Raw genomic sequence first — 21866 nt, 5'->3', positions numbered from 1 at the left:
TGCCCAGAAAAATGCTGAACACTGAATCTTTCAGTTTTTATAAGCAAATAATACACACAATCTCAAACTGTGATGTTTCCAGTGACCTTCATTTGAAGGCTTTAGCACAGTGAAACGCTATCATCAGGAGACATCTTGCAGGACACAAGAGGAACATGTTTGGTGTGTGTGTGTGTGTGTGTGGACAGTCTCTCACCAGACTGGACGCAGTCACCTCCCCGCAGGCCAGACCATTCGGCAACACAAGGAAATGTTCCTGTTCTTTACTAACACGCATCTGCAGAGAGAAAGAGATGCTTTCATCCAAAGCAACTTATAGTACACTACAGGAACAATCTCCCTGGAGCAATGGGGTTAAAGGTGCAATGTGTAATATTTCTGAGGAACTATTGACAGAAATGCAATATAAGATCCATAACTATGTGTTCAGTGGTGTATCTCACTCAATGAACCGTTATGTTTTTATTAGAATGAGACATTTATATCTACATAACCGCGGGCACCCCCTTCTATGAAGGTCGACATATTGTGACGTCATGTTTCTACCATAGCCGACATTGAACAAACAGCGCTACAGAGCGCGTTTCGTCACTACCTTGAAAGAGAAGCAGCAGAAACCTAGAAGCTAGCCATAGACACCGTGAGTAGTGACTTTTCCCTTGTCAGTGGTGTAAAATATGTAGTTGGATTGTTTCATGTAACTTAGTTCTTCTCCCTCGCTGTGTTATGGCTTTGACAATCAGCTGATTAGTACTATTGACCGTAAAACAGTAACGTTACAGGAGTCACCAACCCGTCGATCTTGGAAGCATTTTAAGTCGATCGCGAAGAGTTTTCAAAACCAGAAAAAAAAAGAAAAAAGTATTCATTATTATTTATTAATTTGTGTGTAGTAAATGGTGTCTAGGGGATGCGGAGGCGCGTGCGGTGTTACAATCACGTCATTTTTGCCGCGCGCACCTTTGCGCTCATGCGGACGCGTCGAGTTGAAACAATTCTGGTATAAACCATTCTGTGGTACAGAAACTTGGCTTACTCCGGCTATTCTCTGCTGTCTCAGACGACGATATGTTTGTCCCGTTTTAGCCACCGTAGCTTCTTCGAAAGGGAGGGGTGAGCAGTGGGCTGAGCCATTAGTGCAACTCGCAACCGAACCGCTAGATGCCGCTAAAATCTACACACTGCACCTTTAAAGGGATACTTCACCCATAAATGAACAAAATCTGACATTTACTCATCCTCATGTCCTACCAATCCTGTACAGCTTTTCATACGATTTTCAGAGACAGTGACTTACATTTCTGTCCGCGTCAGACTGTAGCGTACAGGTCCGAACTTTATGGTGCAGTCACGTTATGTTTTATTCACATTTGGATAACTTTTTAGGAATGAAATAGCTTCAACATTCTTCTTAATATCTCTTTTTGTGTTCCATGAAAGAAAATAAGTCCTAATGGTTTAAAATGACATGAGGGAAAGCAATGACAGAATTAACATTTTTTGAGTGAACTATCCCTTTAAGAGTCTTGATTTTCACAACTCTCGCGAAGATCAAACTAGCAACCTTGTTACCAGACTTGATCACAAAAATCACTTCCTATTTTTAAAACCCTCAAATCCCTATAGACTGAGCGAAGGAGAAATAGGAGACATGAATAAAGTAAATGCAGCAAAAATGATTCAGTATTTTTAATCAGCTTAATGTGCCCCAGAAGTGAAAGACTGTGTAGTTATTTAAAGTCACTATACGTGAACTTACTTTTTTTAAATCATAAGCATGAGTTATATAACAGTTAATAAGCAGGCTCATGCAATGCTGTTCAAAATTTTAAAGTCAGTAAGATTTATTTTTGTTGAAAGAAATTGATACTTTTATTCAGCAAGGAGAGATTAAATGGATCAAAAGTGACAGTAAAGACATTTCTAATGTTACAAAAGATTTTTATTTGAAATAAATGCTGCTCTTTTGAACTTTCTACTCAAAGAATCCGGACGAGAAGTCTCACAGTTTCCACAAAAAAAATCTTTTTTTCAACATTGGTTATAAAAAGAAGTGTTTCTTGAGCAGCAAATCAGCATGCTAGAATGATTTCTGAAGGATCATGTGACTGTAATGTCTGCTGAATAAATTACATTTTATATATTAAAATAGGAAACAGTTCTTTTAAATTGCAATACATTTTCTGTGTATAAATGCAGCCTTGGTGAGCATAATAAGAATCCCAAACTTTTAAACAGTAGGGCACGTTATAATTTAATCACATAAATCACATTTCAACCTTCATTAGAGCCTGTTTAATCAATCCAGCTCTAAGTGAAACGTTGCGCAGGGAGCACTTCTCAGGATTCTTGGCATACTGACAGAAGTGTTTTCTTACTGTGAGGCACGTGTTGGCCAGCTGGGCCCAGCCGTACAGATCCACCAGTCGGTGAACACTAGCCAGTTTGCAGCGCATCAGTCTCTCTCCCTTCACCATGGAGCCCGGCTCCCATCCCTGTACGTCGTTAATGGGGGTCACCATGGTAACGGCTGCACAGGCATCAGGAACAAGAGAAGCAGCGCAAGTGTGTGTCAATGAAAGTCTCAGTCATGAAAGACTTTGTGTAAAAAGAGCAGCACTACTTTAGTCTACTGCAGTTTAAGTGGTGCGACAGCCTTTTTATCAAAGAAACCGTGAACAGTTCAGCTGGACTGAATTCACTTTCTCACAATTAAATTCATTAAGTTTGAAACTAAAACTCTTATTTGAAAGTGTCTGAATAAAAGAATAATGTTATATGATATGCGCATGAACACTGAATAAAATGGAAACTCTGAACGATAGATGCAACTAATACCTTTTTCTATTATATGTATATATGACAACAATACATTAAAAAGATACAATGAAAGACAGATAACTAAGCAGAGAAATGTGCAGCATTTATATGAAATTGTAAACATCCGGCTTTATTTATGAAACACAAGTAAATCATTCTTGACTCATGCTTTTTAAAAAATAAAGGTAAAAATAAAGGTTTTTGAAAAAAGTTTCAAAAAAGTTTTTTTTTTTTTTGCAGCAATGCCATAGAAGAACCATTTTTGGAACCTTTTTTCTTTCAGTGCACAGTTCTTAAAAGCACACTTTTTTCTTACATTTTAATAATATAAATTAGAGCTGCACAATTCTAGATAAACTGAGAATGTTTAAAATAGAGATCACGATTCTGAATAGAATTCGAATCAATAAAATGTAATTTACAAGAGGTTCTGACAAAATGTTAATTGCTGCAGACTGTGAAAATGTGTAAATAATTTAAATAATTATTTTTTTAAATCAGTTTGAATGAATGATTCAATGACTCACTCATAATGTCATGATTCTGCCATCATGTCTCTGTTTTCTCTGGTCTTGTGGCAGGATCATGGCAGACCCATGTTTTATGTACAAGCGCATGGTCTGTTATTTGGACCATGTGCTTGTGTTGTCTCGTAACCCCACCCCCTTGTTATCCTCGTCTTGTGATTAGTGTCTAGTCAGTTTCACCTGTCCTCGTCATTAGTGTTCCCTATTTAATCCCTGTGTATTTGCTGTCCTGTGCGATTCATTATCATACGTTGTGTGATTCTAGCTGTGAGTATCTTGTAGAAAGTCTTGTCTAAAGAAGTGTTTTGTTCCTGTCATAGTTGTTATTTACCGTCTGAGTATTTATCTTTGTCAAGTCGATCCTGTCTTGTTTTGCCCCATCGTGGGTTTTGTTTCCTATTTTTGTCTTTAATAAACCCTTGTTTAAGTTATTTGCTGTCTGCAATTGGGTTCATCTGCTATCCACATAACAGAATGAATCACCAACAACAGAACCCAGCGGACAGTATGTCCTCGCCTGTCAATTGCCAGTCGGACCCTAAGGATTGGTGGTACCAGGCCATCGCTGACGCAAAGAGGGGCAAACTCCCGATTCCCGCCCAGGGACAGCGATCGATAAGGGAGTATGCTCGGGTCGCGAATGAAAGGAGGTTTTTCTTACCAGAACTCCTCCTTAACCGCTACCTCGTCGCAGGTCTCAACTCCCCTCCGCCCCTGGCTGAACGGGAGGAGCTGGTGACCCGTCCGTTCACGGAAATGGTGGATCGTTTATCGCGGAGAGAGTCACAGACACCCTCGAGCTCACCATCCGCCAAGCTGCCTGTGATTCCGGAGGGTCGTGTACTAGCGGTGGTCACACTTGGGGACCAGGCCCACGCCGCTTCAGTCCCTGAGACATCATCTCCACCCACGAGTCTCTGCGGCAAACGGGGCAGACACGCCTCGTGGGAGTCCGCCTCGGAGTCCTCCGCTACAGAGTCAGCGCGGTTTGAGACTGCCCTTCCTGGACCAGTTACGGTCCCTGTGGAGCTTTCCCAACCGGCCTCCAATCCAGCTACGGCGTCTGCTCCCCGACCGAAGAAGAGGAGGAGGGGAGTCTCTGGTCTGTTATCATCCCCTGTATCTGCAAGCGCTGTTCCTGAGCCCGCTCCAGCAAGCGCCGCCCTAGAGGCCGCTCCAGCAAGCGCCGTCCCAGAATCTACGGAGAGACTCGCGGCCGATCTAGCCGCAAAAGAGGTCTTGAAATCGGTTTCTGCTCGTCATGAGATGCCCATCTTCCTTGCTGCAAAGACCCTGTCTGATTATTTGTCTAGTCTAGCTAGAATCCTTGAAGTCCCAGTCTGTCCTGTCTTATCCCCGGCACCCGAGTCTGTCGCCGAGAGCGTTGCACCCGAGCCTGTCGCCGTGAGCGCTACACCTAGTCCTGCCCTGTCGCCTGCCATGTCCCCTGTCAGGAGTCCCGTTACCTCATCCTCTGTGTCCTCTATGTCTGAGCCTGTTGCTGCTCCCTCAAATGCAGTATCCCCATCTGTTTTCCCGGTCTCCCCCGTCTCCACTAGTCCCCGGACTGTTTCACCATTTGTTCCTGTCGCCACTTGTCCCCGTACTGTTTCCCCTGTCGCCACTAGTCCCCGGACTGTTCCCCCTGTCACCACGAAACCCCGGACTGTTTCGCCCAAGCCCCGTCCTTGTGTGTCTTCCTCCAAGTCCCCCCGGATTCCCCGTCCTCAGCCCTCGTCCCGAAGACCCAAGACCCCTGTCCCGCCCATCCACCCTGGACTGTCTCCCAAAGACTTTGTGTTTCCTCCACCTCCTCTACCCTGTATGTTGTTTTTGATGTTTCACCCTAACCCTGTTATTGTTTTTTCATGTTTGCCTTTATTAGTTTTTTCCATGTTTTGTTGGTTCGTGTCTTTGTCACAGTCTGTCATGTCCCGTGTTTAGTTTCCCTTTGAGGAGCGTCTGGAAGCCGCTCCTTAAGGTGGGGGTTCTGTCATGATTCTGCCATCATGTCTCTGTTTTCTCTGGTCTTGTGGCAGGATCATGGTAGACCCATGTTTTATGTACAAGCGCATGGTCTGTTATTTGGACCATGTGCTTGTGTTGTCTCGTAACCCCACCCCCTTGTTATCCTCGTCTTGTGATTAGTGTCTAGTCAGTTTCACCTGTCCTCGTCATTAGTGTTCCCTATTTAATCCCTGTGTATTTGCTGTCCTGTGCGATTCATTATCATACGTTGTGTGATTCTAGCTGTGAGTATCTTGTAGAAAGTCTTGTCTAAAGAAGTGTTTTGTTCCTGTCATAGTTGTTATTTACCGTCTGAGTATTTATCTTTGTCAAGTCGATCCTGTCTTGTTTTGCCCCATCGTGGGTTTTGTTTTCTGTTTTTGTCTTTAATAAACCCCTGTTTAAGTCATTTGCTGTCTGCAATTGGGTTCATCTGCTATCCACATAACACATAAAGACTTCAATTGTTCAATTTATTTACTGGATGAATCAGCATATTTGAACAAATAGTCTTGAATGTATTCAATGACAAGTACATTTTTTTTCAGTCACTTGTCACCACCTACTGTTGTAATAATGTAATTGATTGTCTTTTTTTCTTTCTTTTTTGAAGCGTCACATTGCTTTTAAAGGAACACTCCGACTTTTTGGGACTTTAGCCTATTCACCTTATCCCCCAGAGTTAGATAAGTCCATACATACCTTTTTCATCTCCGTGCGTGCTATAAGTCTGTTTGACGCACCCACCGCTAGCCTAGCTTAGCACAAAGACTGGATGTTAATGGTTGCAGCTAGCATACTAATCCAAATAAGTGACAAAATAACGCAAACATTTTCCTATTTACATGTTGTGATTTGTATAGTCACAGAGTGTACAAAGAACAAAGTCACATGAGACAGACATATTTTAACCGTATAAATACTGGGAACTATATTCTCTGAAGGCGAAGCTCTGCTACTTGGGCGGAGTGATAACCGCAGCACCTGAGACGCGCTGTGGTGAGGAGCAGAGAGCGCGTCTCAGGTGCTGCGGTTATCACTCCGCCCAAGTAGCAGAGCTTCGCCTTCAGAGAATATAGTTCCCAGTATTTATACGGTTAAAATATGTCTGTGTCTCATGTGACTTTGTTCTTTGTACACTCTGTGACTATACAAATCACAACATGTAAATAGGAAAATGTTTGCGTTATTTTGTCACTTATTTGGATTAGTATGCTAGCTGCAACCATTTACATCCAGTCTTTGTGCTAAGCTAGGCTAGCGGTGGGTGCGTCACGGAGATGAAAAAGGTATGTATGGACTTATCTAACTCTGGGGGATAAGGTGAATAGGCTAAAGTCCCAAAAAGTCGGAGTGTTCCTTTAAAAGGTGATTATTTGGATCTCTACCGTAGACTGTGTGTTTATATCCAAACTATAAACTTTTATCCCAGTACTTCTGTGGTCATTTCAATTATTTGTAACATAAATAATCATACTGTGTGGCTGAAAAGACTGTTTGTGAAGCAGGTTCATACCTAACTGTTATACATGACAACTAGACTCTCTGGGTCAGCAGTACCAACTCAGATCTGAATGTTCACTGTGATCAGACTTGTCAAAAATGTAATAGACATAGCCAAATCGTTGTCATTTAGGAATAAGATTGTGTGGGTGTTTGAATCGAGATTGCAATCTTTTAACGATTAATAGTGCATCTACATCATCTTTTTCCACTAAAGAACCTTTTGTGCATTTGAAAGTGTCCATGGATGTTAAAGGTTCTTCATGGAACCATCAATGCCAATAAAGAACCTTTATTTTTAAGAGTATGTAAATGATGGCACGTGTTACAGTACGTACTGGATTGAGCGACGGGCAGGGCGGCCGGAGATCCGTGAGTGGACATGAAGTCTACGATCTGTCTGAGAGCCCACAGATTGGAGGAACTTCCTTCTTTCTTCATCTGCTCCTGAATCAACGCATCCAGCTCCTCTCTAAAGGACTAACACACACAAATAAGATTCAGTCATTTAACAACACCATGCACTACACACAAATAAAGGAAAACGCACATTGTGCACATTGGTGGTGGATAAATAAATATAAATATAAACAATGTCCTTTTTTTTGTTTTGTTGAATTTTAGGTGAAAATGTATATGTAGGCTATGTTTCAGGAAAAGTGTTATTATTACAGATTGTAACTGGTAACCTTTTTTGTTGTTGTTCTTTTGCATTTCACTTCAATGGTCCACTGAAATGCAATTATACATGAATTTAAAAAAAAGTATAATGGAAAAGTACACTACTGTTCAAAAGATATACAGTAAAAATAGTTCTATTATAAATAAACTGCTTATATTTGAGCAGTTTTAAATATATTTTCAGCATCATTACTCAAGTCTTCAGCGTCACATGATCCTTCAGAAATCATTCTAATATGCTGCTCAAGAAATGCTTCTTGTTATTATCAATGTTCAAAAAACAGCTGTGCTGCTTAATACTTTTGTGGAAACCATGATAACATTTTTTTTTTTTTCAGGAATCTTTGATGCAGAGAATGTTTAAAAGCACAGCATTAATTTGAAATTTTTACAACTTACACGTACAATGTTAAAGTCTTCTCGTCTTAAAAAACCCCGAAGAGTATTAATTTCTTTAAAAATAAAAACCCCTGACCCCAGACGTTTGAATGGTAGTGTATATTCCATAATTAATGTAAAAAACTTACTGTATACTGTAACCATATTTCCAGTACCAGTGCTTGCAATCTAGCAAAAGAACAGTGTTAACGTTTCACAAGTTTAGCTTTTAGGCTTTGGTTCTAAAAGAAATGCTGCATTAGAGCCTTTTCTGTTTTTCTACATGATAATGAACACATAATGTAACGTAGTTTTTGCAGAGTAAATGTATTATATATATATATAATAACTTCACAATAGCAATCCCTATTACGCATTAAATTTTGAATGCTGATCATTCTATGCTGAATCAATAGAAGTCTAACACTGATACTTTTTAATGTTTCAAGTTCTTAAAAAGTGTGAAGTTTACAATAAACAGATGAAAAAATCTTCAAAACAAAGTTTGAATTGTTTAAGCTTTAAACGGTTCTGGCTGAATTAATTGCACATGTTTAATACTGAATGTCAGGAGTTTATAATAAAGTTGATAATAAACTAACTATAAAGTTTGAGGAATACCAATATAGTTTTAACTTGTAAGCACTGTATTTATTATACAAGAATCAGACATTTCTTTAAAAGTTTTAAATTAAGCATTAAACCTTGCTGTCACTGCTTCAAACATAATGCCACACACAAACACAGTACACAGACATAAAGCTCAAATCAAACAATACATTTATAAACATACGGAAACAAACAGCAGGAAGAATATTTGAATTACAGGTTCCAGAACAATCCACAACAGAGAAAGACTGAATTAATCATCCTCATATGAAACGTTGAGCTCTTCAGTTCTGTCCTTCAACACGTTCCCTCCATTCTGAGTTGTTTTTATTGTTTTGCACCAACACAAAACTCCCTGCACTATCTATGCTTTCCCCTGCTCTCTCTCTCTCTCTCTCTCTCTCTCTCTCTCTCTCTCTCTCTCTCTCTCTCTCTCTCTCTCTCTCTCTCTCTCTCTCTCTCTCTCTCTCTCTCTCTCTCTCTCTCTGCAGCTGTCAGTGGTGATTCAGGGCAGATTATATCTGAGCTGTGGAGATAATCATATCTTTGGGAACCTAATGAGGGGGAAGGGGAGAGAGGACATAGGGATTGGGAAGCAGGACATTAAAGGGTGGACAGAAAAGGCGAATAAAAGCAGGCAACCCGATGTGGGTCCTCTGCGAATGACAGATATGCTGTTTCAGGGAGCATTTTGAAAGCTTATAGCAGCCACTTTGAATGCCTGTTCACTTTTACAATCTCACTCATTATCAATATCCTATCGTTCCCGTTAGAGTGCAAAAGCAGGATTCTGGAAGTAAAAATGCCATTCACTCTTTTCAATAGAGAAATGTATTGATGTTTAAAGCCTTCAAAACAACAGTTTTAGTTATTGTGATTTAATTGAGCTCAGATTGTCATATTTTTTGCTCTGACTCAAATGTTGCAATGGAAATATATTGAATTTGAGGAAAACAGCGCATGTTTCTTTAAATAATAATAATAATAATAGTAATTTCAAATAATAGTCATAATAATATTTTATTAATACACTTATAATTGTATTCATATAGTATTATTGAAATGTTAGTAATATTAAAATATTAACAATATTCACTATATATACACGTAATGAAGTAATCTGCTTTAATATTGTCTTATTGTTCAGATTTTATACACATTTCTCTCTGTATCAAATGTAATTTTGCGATTCATCTCAGCGGTGGTTGTTTTAAACTCTTTCTTGAATCCCTATGGAGGAAATCAATGGTAAAAATGCTTCCGGAATCAAAGCTGCTAAACAGTCAGCTCTTTAAACCCATAAGGCTATAAACACAAATCGGTGTCATGTCTCAAATGCAAAAATATGAGCTTCACTCATTAGTGCACACTTGATTTACTCACAGGGCTTTGCAGGAGGCTGGAAACACGTTTCTTGAGGCCGCTGGACGGCGTTGACTGCTGGGGAGACTGGACCATTTCTCCTTCCAGACATTCCCCGTCTACAGGACTATGCAGGACCGGAGTCCCTTTAGGGGTGGGAGACCTACTCATCTTCTTTTCCCCAGTGTGGAATAGAGGAGAAGGATAGACAGAAAAGGGAAAAGATAGGCAAAGCAGGGCCAGGCGAGATTGCTAGATGGGGGGATTGAAGAAAAAACAAAAAATACAATATGTAAATAATCCAGTTATAATCTGGAGTTATGGTAATGATAGATCCCCATCATGCACATCATGGAAGAGTTATTTTACATATGCATGGGGACATAATAGTGATGTGCACATATTAATAATAGACACGCATGCAAAAGCACACAGGCAGTCCTGCAAACACTAGATAAGTATTTCTGCGCACCACACCCAAAGTCATGTGGGGGCCGCACTAACTGTCATATATACACACACACACACACAGCGCAAGTAGTGCTGACAGCAAGATGTAGTTTTTTATGTGCATTAGTAAATGTGATCGATTAGTTTGCTTGTTTAGTCGAGGAAGGTCTATTTAAGAAATTGCATTTAGAGAAACCAGTCTATCACTGTTCCAGGATGCATAACAGATGATTGATGGCATATAATCTAAAACATTGATCCTGAATATCTTTTATTTCTCCCTCAACATTGTACTCCTATTCACATACTGTAAATAAATGCTCTTTCAGCCTGCACAATAAAATGATGGGGGTGGACCGGAAACATCACCTCAACTATATTTTCGTGCTTAATCTTAGTCTCTGCCATGTTTTTATTTTATTTATTGTTTTTGACTGATTTTTCATCCAGCATGTTCAAAGCTGAGGTGTAAGTCTGATTGTAATAGCCATATAATAACAATAATAATAGTTTTCAAAGTGGTTACACTTTTGAGAATTGAACTTACAGTGGCTTACCACTTTGAAAACTATTATTATTGTTATTATATGGCTATTACAATCAGACTTACACCTCAGCTTTGAACATGCTGGATGAAAAATCAGTCAAAAACAATAAATAAAATAAAAACATGGCAGAGACTTGGTGGTGGAGGAGAATGGCCAGAATGATTACAACCGAGGTCTGCAGAAGAGCATCCCTGAACGCACAACACATCGAACCTTGAAGCAGAAGAGCTACAGCAGCAGAAGACACACCAGTGACACTACTGTCAGCTAACAGCAAAATGAGGCTATAATTCGCACAGGCTCACCAAAATTGGACAATAGAAGATTGGAAAAACGCTGCCTGGTCTGATGAGTCTCAACAGTCAGATGGTAGGATCAGAATTTGGCGTTCACAATATGAAAGCATGGACCCATCCTGCCTTGTATCAACGGTTCATGCTGCCGGTGTAATGGTGTGATGGGATATTATCTTGGCCTCTTATACCAACTGAGCATCTTTAAACGCCACAGTATTGTTGCTGATCATGTCCATCCCTTTATGACCGTGGCTGATGGCTACTTCCAGCAGAATAACTCAATGTCACAAAGCTCAAATCATCTCAAACTTATTTCTTGAAAATGACAATGAGTTCACTATTCTCAAATGGCCTCCACAGTTACCAGATCTCAATCCAATAAAGCACCTTTGGGATGTGCTGGAACGGGAGATTCCCATCATGGATGTGCAGCAGAGAAATCTGCAGAAACTGCATGATGCTATCATGTCGTATGTGTGTGTGTGTGTGTGTGTGTAAAGGGTGTAAACGGTAAATATGAATTTTTTTCAGCATCATTACTCCAGTCTTCAGTGTCACATGACCTTCAGAGAGTTGTGCTGCTTTGTTATTCTTAATGAATAGAAAGTTCAAATGAACAGCGTTTATTTGAAATAGAAATATTTTGTAATTATAAATGTCACTTTTGTTCAAATTAATGTATCCTTGCTGGATAAACAAACAGTAATATGCTAAACTTATGTTTTAATCATCTATTATAAATATCATTTTGATTTTTTTTGCATTTCCAAAATACAACACTGACATCTCCAAAGTGTCTGAGTTAATGCACTAGCAGTCACAACATCTTAGTCTGTCAGGGGCTCAGGTGCTCTGGGACCCCTACTGAGAGGTCCTCTCTCTGGGGAGACTGTATAATGAGTGGGGCCCCTTTGGATCCAAACTGGTGCCGCCCTGTCCATGGATCAGTTTCAAGCAAATTAATCAGGCCCCGCTGCTATAACAGCAAAAACCAGTAGTCTGCAATTATTCTAGTCTTCAACCTACTCTTTAATCTCAAAAACTTGAAGAACTTTGGCTTCTGCTACAGCAGGATTTTGATGTCAATCTGAGGAGGGATGAAAGACAAGTACATGTGTCTGTTACTTATTGATCGGTCTGAAACAGAGCTTTCCTGACCGGATGAGGGTTTTCTCCCCCACTGAGAGATCTTAATGCTTGTAGGAAGTGGGGGGAGAGAGAGAGAGAGAGAGAGAGAGAGAGAGAGAGAGAGAGAGAGGAGAGAGAGAGAGAGAGAGAGAGAGAGAGAGAGAGAGAGAGAGAGAGAGAGAGAGAGAGAGAGAGAGAGAGAGAGAGAGAGAGAGAGAGAGAGAGAGAGAGAGAGAGAGAGAGAGAGAGAGAGAGAGAGTATATGAGGGAGATGTATAATGGTTAAAGTGAGGCTGGATTGATTTGAAAAGAATCTTATAATTAAGTTAATGTGTGGTTCTGGGTGCATTCTGTATAATGCACTGAGAAATCGGTGACCCATGCACAAAAAAAAGCATGCTTTTTAAAACCAACGAATTGGAGCATTTTCAGGAAAGAAAAAAAGCCATTTCTATGAGTGATTAGCCTTGTTTGGAGTTTTAAAATGGGTGTTGTCTACTCTCTGACTCCGTTTCCAATTCAACACATTCTCATCAAATGGCTTTTTCCCCCATGTTTGAACAAGATTGTGTACAAAATTGTCAAAATAGTTTTTTAATGTAGCATGAACATCTAAAATTGCACTAATAATACACATTTATTTACTTTAATGTAACCACAAAAAATACAAAAGAGAGATAAAGACAGACAGTGAACATTAAAGTGCATTTATATTTAAATTTATTGTTATACAAATGTTTCTTTTTAAAAATATTTTAGCCCAGGGTATCCCAACCTGGGGATCTGCAGGGGGTTGAGACTCGATGAGAAGCTAAATAATAAAGATGCAAGATTATATTATTTAAAAAAACAAAAAAAACAAAGATTAAATATTTTTGTTTACCTGCATGAACCGTGAACATGGCTGGTTAAATTATTTCAATTAACCTAAAATATAGGGTTTTTTTTAAGTAAATATTTTAGGTTAAATGGGTTCGGCTGACCAAAAAAAACAAAACAAAAACAAATTTTTTATTTTTTTTTAAACCTGTAAATTAAAGATTATCGGTAACACTTTACAATAAGGTTTCATTTGTTAATAATAGTTGATGTAATAATAATAATAATAAACAACTTTTTTATATAGTGCCTTTAAAAGTAGCATCTCAAAGCACTTTACATAAAAATAATGAAATTGAAAGGATACACATAACAGTCTCTATAGGCAGTAAAAACTAAACAAGCAATAAAAATAAAAAGCCAATATAATAACAAACAGAGTAATCACACAAATCACATAAAAGCCACCCTAAAAAAGTACGTTTTAAGGGACGATTTAAAAACTCTAAGGGATTCTGCATTCCTAATCTCAGAGGGCAGGGAATGCCACAATAGGAGCCAAAGAAGAAAAAGCCCGATCACCTTAGCAGTGTGTTTTGGACAGTTAAAAGACCAGCTTCAGAAGATCGTAAAGCACGTGTAGGAGTGTAGGGGGTTAAGAGCTCAACAAATATTGAGGGGCCAAATTATTCAAGGCCTTATAAGTGAGCATGAGAATTTTAAAATCAATACGAAAACTAACAGGAAGCCAGTGCAATTTTTCCAGGATAGGTGTGATGTGCTCCCTTGCACTGGTCCTATAGCAGCTGAATTTTGTACCAACTGTAATTTACTTAGGGGAGCTTTAGAAACTCCAGCCAGCAAAGCATTACAATAATCAATACGTGAAAAAACAAAAGTGTTGATTAACTTTTCAGCCACAGAGAAAGTCAAGAGCGTAATTTGGCAATGTTTCTGAGATGAAAAAATGATGTTTTGACTGTGTTATGAACATGATGGTCAAATGTTAAATTGCCGTCAAATATCACCCCCAGATTTTTTAGTTTAGTAGTTATAGTTATGTACTAACTATAACAAACTAACTATGAGCAATACATTTGTTTTGGAGTTTGTTAATCTTTGTTAACGCAAGTTAATATAAATACAGCGGTTCGTTGGTTGTTCATGTAACTACACAGTGCATTAAGTAATGTTACACATAAAACTTTTGATTTTAATAATGTATTAGTAAATGTCAAAATTAACATTAACAAAGATTAATAAATGCTGTAAAAGTGCAGTTCATCATTAGTTCATGTTGAAACCTTATTGTAAAGCGTTACCACCAGATTATCTTTAATTTAGTTCAAATCTGTTGTTGAAAAAAGGATAGTCTAAGATCTAAGACCCCCCCACACACACACACACAGACACACACCCCACCCCACATAATTTAAATCATTCCTTCACCCCTGCAGCTAAACCTCATCGAAACAGCAAATTAAACGAATACATTATGATAATATCCATTAGTTCTTGGTGCACAAGAAGATGATTAAAAGGAAAAGTAGTCAGCCGACCCTAATAAAAAAAGGTCATATCGTCTCGTCTATTTGGCAATTGTATTAGGATTTCAGGACGGCTGTAGATTGAACAGAGAGGGTCTGTGCCACCCTCTCTTTCTCTCTAGGGCTCAGATTCCAGGGGGAAAGACTCACGTGTCACGCCCACTTCTTCTACAGCAAAACAACACCCAGTTTGAACTGCTATGAGAGGGGGTAGACGTGCATCAGCTGGTGACAAAAGCACCATCCGAACTGTTAAAAGAAATGATACTAAAAATGCTGCTTTCTTGTCAAAAAGGCATTTATGTTATAAATGAATTTATAAAGCATTATGAACCGTGCTGTGTCGATTGTTTTGTGCAGTAGCCGGTGCTCGCGCGGCAGGGCCTGTACGCGGCTGCCTAGCAACAACACGAGTCCCGCTGCATCATCAGCACCAGCAGCGCGAGGCTCAGCCGCCGGGCATCATGCAGCCCACTGGGAAAATTAAACAATTTTGAGGGGAGCATGACATGTTAACGAACGCAAAATGTCATATCAAAACGCAGCACAAACGACATAAGCGTGCTTGAATTACTCCAATAAAAAAAAAAAAAAAAAAAAAAAAAAACAGATTTCCAGTTAACGCGAAACTCCCAATATTATGGCGCCTGAAAGCTGAAGCGTCATAACCTCGTACAATCACTAACGCTAAAATGAAAACAAACCTCCAAGGCGCCTCGTTAATAAAACAGAATATCGTTTACTTAATATTCAGATTACATCACAAACAACCGTCTTTAAATTATAGTCTTAACACATTCTGGTTGAATGTTCTTTAGTGCCAAGTGTTTAACCTCTATACTGTTCCTGCTAATGGTGTGATAATGTAACTTGTAATATATTCGTGCAATCATACAATATCATGGCAGTCCAGCATCACGGTCACCATGAATGTGATGGATGCGTGGGGTCCAAAATTCCTCCATACACAAATTCAAGCACTATTGATTAAATCCCAGGAAATCTCAACTATTGGCTGAAATAGTGATGGAGAAATGAAACGAGGCAAGAGATGCTTACCTTACAACATCCTCTCCTCTTTGTCCTTTACGCACACAGTCGCCCTATAAATCTACAATGCAATGAGTCAAAACAGCCGCGTGCACCAAGCAATCGAGAATTAGTCTTGTTTTCCAGTATGAATGGTTTTGTTTTGGGTCTGTGTTTTCCCAGAGATCCGCATCTCCTCTGTTTTTGACGTTTATTGCAGGCTGGACCAGCCCACGACCACGCCTGCCAGATTCATGACCTCCTCACTGTCTACATCCAGATCCTGCTCGTATTTTTCACGAGAACCTTGAGTTTGTTCGCCTCGAGTGGAAAAATAGGCTACTAGCACACGTATATAAAACGAAAAGAGCAGGAAGGGTTTATTCTCCACCGCAGAGCATTGAATATCGTGGATTTGTCGGGATCACAGATGATTTATTCTGGATGTCTTTTCCTGCTAAACGATGCAGCTGTGGATTAAAGACGCGGCCACTGGCTCCATCTGCTGGTGTTTTCTGATATTAAAGGGATAATTCACCCCAAAATTAAAATTCTGTCATCATTTACTCACCCTCGTGTTGTTTCAAATAAATGAGTTTTTTTCTTCTGACGAACAAAAAAGATGTTCCAAACCTGTAGGAGTTTTTTTTTTTTGATGATGAACAAAAAAGATGATATTTTGAAGAATGTTGGTATCCAGACAGAACTGTCTGGATACCAACATTCTTCAAAATATCATCTTTTTTGTTCATCATAAAAAAAATAAAATAAAAAAAAAACTCCTACAGGTTTGGAACAACATGAGGGTGAGTGATGGATTTTTTACTATCTCATGAGGCCATGGGAGAGGATTTATTTATTTTTTAAATTTGTATTAATGCCAAGGTATCAAAGATATAAGTAGCCTACAAAAATGTACAAATTACATACAATGAAATAAAGCAGGCAAAACAGCACATATTCATATAGCTTGTACGTATACTCATTAAAAAAAAAGAAAAAAACAGAACAGAATGCTTTAATAAAATAAATTAAAAAGTTGAAACAAGTTTATTGTCTTAAGAGCATTAAGATTCTTAGATGACGAAATGCGTTGGATGTATTGTTGAATCTCTCTTCTAAAAACAATGAATAAGGGATTCTGCTGAGTGAATTTACAACGGTGAATGTGAAATTTTGCAAGGAACAATAAGATTAATAATAAAATACTCATTCAATTTAGCTTTTTGTATATTAAAGCAGCCAAACAGTACATCCTTAAAAAGCAAAGAGAAATCCGGAAGCACATTGCGTTTAATTAAATTTGAAAATTCACCCCAAAATAACTGTGTGTGAGGACAATCCCAGAAGATATGAAGAGCAGTTTCATCAGGGGCACTACAAAAAGAACAACTTGGGTTTATATCTGATTTAAACCTTTTCAAAAAAGCTTTAGCAGGGTAAAATTTGTGTAATAATTTAAATGAAATTTCTTTAACCTTGTTAGTCATATATTTCAAAGGTAGAGTCCATACTTTTTTTCCCACTCAATATGATCAAACAAATTCTTCCAATATGAAGCCACATATAGAATTGTTACAAGTTCCTTTTGAAAGAGAGATCTAATTCTATTATTACGTGATGAAGGATGTGACAAAAAGCACAATTTTCCTACTGTGTGTTCAAACGGGTCTAAAGAAGTGTTAGATGATCTAACAGAGTCCTTTAGAAGCATAACAGCTCCTTTAGGGATTGCGTCCATTACAATGGAAAATTCCTTGGGAGTTACTGGGAAATTAAATTTACATAAAAATTCTTCATAATTTAAAATAAAACCTTCTGAATTCAGTAACTGGGAAACGGTCAACACATTTTTCTCAAACCATTTAATAAAAAACAAAGACTTCTTCTTATATACAATATTTTGATTGTTCCAAATGAAGTATCGGTGAGGGGAAAAGTTGTGTTTAAAGATTAATGACCATGCAAGTAATGCTTGCTTATAGGACTTTGATAAATTGTAAGGGACTCCAGCAATATTATAATTGCAGACCAATAGGAAAGGGAGACCACCTAATTTGGAAAATAAGTAATTAGGGATAAAGTTCCAAATTGAATTTGGATTACATAAAAACTCTCTAAGCCAGTTCATTTTGAAAGTGTTGTTCAGAGATGAGAAATCAAGAAAATTTAAACCGCCATTATCATACGTATTCATTATCACCGACTTCTTAACATAATGTATTTTGTTCTTCCATATAAAATTGAAGAGGATTTTGGGATGAGAACGGGCTGATTATTAAAGGGTTAGTTCACCCAAAAATGAAAATTCTGTCAGTATTTACTCACCCTCATGTTGTTCCAACCCCGTAAGACCTTCGTTCATCTCCGGAACAAGAATTAAGATATTTTTGATGAAATCTGAGAGCTGGATCACTCCTCCATACTAGTCCATAGGCTTCTTCAGGGATTGAACTTGCCGGCCTCGAAAAGTTATTAAAGACATCGTTAAAATAGTCCAAGTGACTACAGTGGCTCAATCTTAAGTTTATCAAGCGACGAGAATACTTTTTGTGCGCAAAAACAAACAAAAATATCGACTTTATTTCAACTATTCATTTCCTTCTCTTTGGGCCTCTAGTCAGTTAACGTATGTGTGATTCCGTAGAGCTACGTCACACGTAGGCTCACTATTGGCCTACGCTGGTCATGTGCGTGATGCGTGTGACGTACAACAACAGAAGCTTACACTATTACACTAGTGAACTGACTCGAGGCCCACAGAGAAGGAAATGAATAGTTGAAATAAAGTCGTTATTTTTGTTTTTTTTGCGCACAAAAAGTATTCTGGTCGCTTGATAAACTTAAGATTGAGCCACTGTAGTCACTTGGACTATTTTAACAATGTCTTTAATAACTTTTCGAGGCCGGCAAGTTCAATCCCTGAAGAAGCCTATGGAGGAGTGATCCAGCTCTCAGATTTCATCAAAAATATCTTAATTCGTGTTCCGAAGATGAACGAAAGTCTCACGGGGTTGGAACAACATGAGGGTGAGTAATTACTGACAGAATTTTCATTTTTGGGTGAACTAACTCTTTAACAAGTCTTTTAGTCATGAAACCAGATTGTGTCTCATCTATTACAGAATCAAATACAGATTTTAATCTTTTAGTAAATATAAGAGCTAAGATTTTATAATAATTGTTGAGCAGAGATACAGGACGCCAATTATTTAAAAGTAAGTCTCTCTTGGGTTTTGGAATTAAAGTAATTAATCCTTGAGTGAGAGTTGGGGGGAGAGTCTCATTCTGTATACTTGCTTCAAAAACCTTAAAAAGGGGATAATTCTTCAGAAAATTGTTTGTAGAAATCTGCGCTTAGCCTGTCAGTTCCAGGTGATTTATTGTTTTTAAGTTCTATAATTGAGTTATTCACTTCTAATAAAGTAATTTCACTATCACAGATGTTTCTTTTTATTTTTTTTATTTTTTTATTTAACAATCAGACATACATACAAACAAACCAACATAGTGCAGTAGTGAGCAATCTTGTAAATCCATACTTCCAGCAGTGACAAGAGTGATTTAAGTGTTTAAGTGTGTATGTGTGCGGGTGTGAGTGTGGTTATGTGTATGTGTGTGTATGCGTAAACAAAGTAACCGTTTATTATGTATTACCATTGTCTTTACCATCACCATCCCACTTCCCACTACCACCATATTGCCAATATTGTGTTGGTAGATTTTTTACTTCCATCCTTCCTCCTATGTAATAATTGCCATTGTCAATCCTGCATAAAATACGATATAATAAGATAATATAATATAAGATAATATAAGATAACCTTCCCCCTCATCTCATCAGTCCATATCTTTTCCTATTTTTTTTATTTTTTTTTGTGTGTTATGTGCAATGTCTAAGGTGCATTAAAATAGGGAGTACAGTGCGAGAGTGTCTCAAATTGGGACAGAGATGCTGTCCCGTTGAAACCACTTCTCGCCTGTCTAGCCTGCCTTGGTGTTTGTGAGGTTTTTCCATATATCCTTAATCCTTCTTTTTTTTATTTTTTTTATTTTTTTTTATTTTTTTATTCTATGTTGTGGTGCATTAAAAACCCATGAAGAGATAAGGGGGAAGTTATTGCACTAGTGATGACAATGATATCTAATTCTAAAACAGCATTGACAATGGCAATATTGATGATGATAATAATAATAATAATATTAATAATAATAATAAATTACAATGATGATGGCAGTGGTGATCACAACGGTGAGAGCAAAAGACAGCAACAACAGTAATTACAACAATGAAACAAAAAAAAAAAACAAAAAAAAAAAAAAAAAAGTTAAAATAGTAATCATAACAGTAACAGTAAAGATAGCAATAACAATGATGACAGAAACAAGTTTAAACAACTAATATGAATATTCGTGGGTTGAGTAAGAAGGTGAGAGAAGTCAGAGTTGAAAACAGAGAAAGGATTCAAAGCTGTAAGAGGTCAGAAAGTGTTGGACGGCAGGGATCAGTTTCAGATGTGTTATTATGAAGGGGAGATGCGAGTTCCATTGCCATGAAGTCTGTTATAAGATTTTTCCAGATGTTAATGTGTAATTTATTTCTGGTTTTCCAGTTCATGAGGATAGTTTTCTTGGCGATGGCTAGAGCTGTGAGGAGTATTTTAGAGTTTATGGTTTTATCAGTTATTATTGTGAGGTCCCCCAGCAAGCAAAGGGAAGGCGACATTGGGATGTGGCAGCCAACTATAGTTGATAGTGCCTGTGTGACCTCTTCCCAAAAGTGTTTGATTGGAGTGCAGTGCCAGGTTGCATGAATGTATGTATCTGTAGAATTTTGATTGCAATGTGTGCAAACTTCTGATGTGAATCCCATTTTAGCTAATCTATTGCCCGTGTAATGCGTTCTGTGAAGTATTTTGTATTGTATTAACTGAAGATTCGAATTTTTCGAATTATCACAGATGTTTCTGTCATTTCTTGAGATAATCTTGCAGTTTTTAACAGACTCATGAAAAGTACCGGTTGCCTCTTCAGAATAATTTCGATGGTAAAGATTAGATTACTGTAAAAATTAGCGCAGTAGCTTGCAATTTCTTGAGGGTTATTAGTCACGGTCCCATCAATATTTAGAGTTTCAATTAATGAGGTTCTTAAACGACTCTTTTCTAATCTGAAAAAATATGCTGTGTTGCATTCTCCTTCCTCTATCCATTTTTGTCTAGATCTTATACAAGCGCCCTGCGCTCTATAAGTGTACAGCTCATCTAATTTGCATTGCAGTGCAGCATACTTATCAGATTCAGAAAGCTGTTCTTGGGGTTTGGAAGAAAGTATTACAATTTTAGACACCACCTTTTAAATTTATCTAAGTTACTACCAAATTTCTGAAATATTTACTGATTTCAAACTTCAACAGCTCCCACTGGCAACAATATGAATCTAACGCTAAACCTCTCTAATGTAATATTTTTTTTAGCATCTTTAAACTGGAGAAGAGAATTGTTCAATTTCCAATAAGAAGGAGTTGCGCTGAAATCAAGGGATGCTGAAAGACTAACCTTAAGAGAGACTGTGGTCTGTAAGAGGCGTAGCATGAATGTTGGTTGAGTTACAACTGCTTGCTAGACTTTGGGAAATAAGCCAATAATCTATACAAGACGGTTTAGAGTGGTCCTTGCTGCTCCAGGTATAGAGTCTCTGCAGTGGATTTGTTTCTCTCCATATATCAACAACACTAAATCGCATCATAAATGTATTCATAATTGGACACACAGAAGCCGCTCTTGAAGGAAATCACTATTTATTACCATATTAAAATCCCCATCCAAAATAAAACCGGCATTTGAGTATTTATTTATCCAGTACTGTATATGATCACTAATCACATCCATTAAGGTGTTTGTTTCCTTTATATCCATACATATTTATAATAACTATGGTGGTCTGGCCAAGTAAAGTCACTAACAAAAGAAAATGAGCCTTAGGGTCACTGACGAGGTGAAGTATTTCACCAGCAAACTTATTTTTCAAAATAGCGACACCTGCTGATCGCTCTGTACCGTGAGACATCCATATATCACTGCCCCACTGGGACCTCCAAAATTTAGCATCATCCTGCGTGGAATGGGTTTCTTGAAAAAAACTAAAATCTGATCCGTGGTG

At 38.1% G+C, this 21866-nt stretch overlaps 1 protein-coding gene across 5 annotated transcripts in view; it reads right to left on the bottom strand.

The window, feature by feature from the left end:
• The window catches only part of add2 (adducin 2 (beta)), a 30229-nt gene extending 14047 nt beyond the window's left edge, over nucleotides 1-16182 (bottom strand). For 2 of the 5 annotated variants that reach the window (XM_056254699.1, XM_056254702.1), the window contains exons 1-5: nucleotides 15735-16182; nucleotides 9909-10139; nucleotides 7196-7337; nucleotides 2379-2530; nucleotides 197-277 (exon numbers count right to left, since the gene is read on the bottom strand). In XM_056254699.1, the coding sequence (XP_056110674.1) occupies nucleotides 197-277; nucleotides 2379-2530; nucleotides 7196-7337; nucleotides 9909-10058 (525 nt within the window). In that variant the 5' untranslated portion in view covers nucleotides 10059-10139; nucleotides 15735-16182. Of the gene's footprint in view, nucleotides 1-196; nucleotides 278-2378; nucleotides 2531-7195; nucleotides 7338-8065; nucleotides 8106-8709; nucleotides 8899-9908; nucleotides 10140-15734 lie in introns of those variants that run through there. The other 3 variants (XM_056254697.1, XM_056254701.1, XM_056254700.1) reach the window with 3 other exon arrangements.
• Nucleotides 16183-21866: the final 5684 nt, after the last annotated feature.

The sequence above is a fragment of the Rhinichthys klamathensis genome, unplaced genomic scaffold, assembly GCF_029890125.1.
Source record: "Rhinichthys klamathensis goyatoka isolate OS25496 unplaced genomic scaffold, OSU_Roscu_1.1 h1tg000114l_1, whole genome shotgun sequence".
In the NCBI taxonomy this organism is placed as follows: domain Eukaryota; kingdom Metazoa; phylum Chordata; class Actinopteri; order Cypriniformes; family Leuciscidae; genus Rhinichthys; species Rhinichthys klamathensis.
This window is presented reverse-complemented; position numbering and strand designations above follow the sequence as displayed.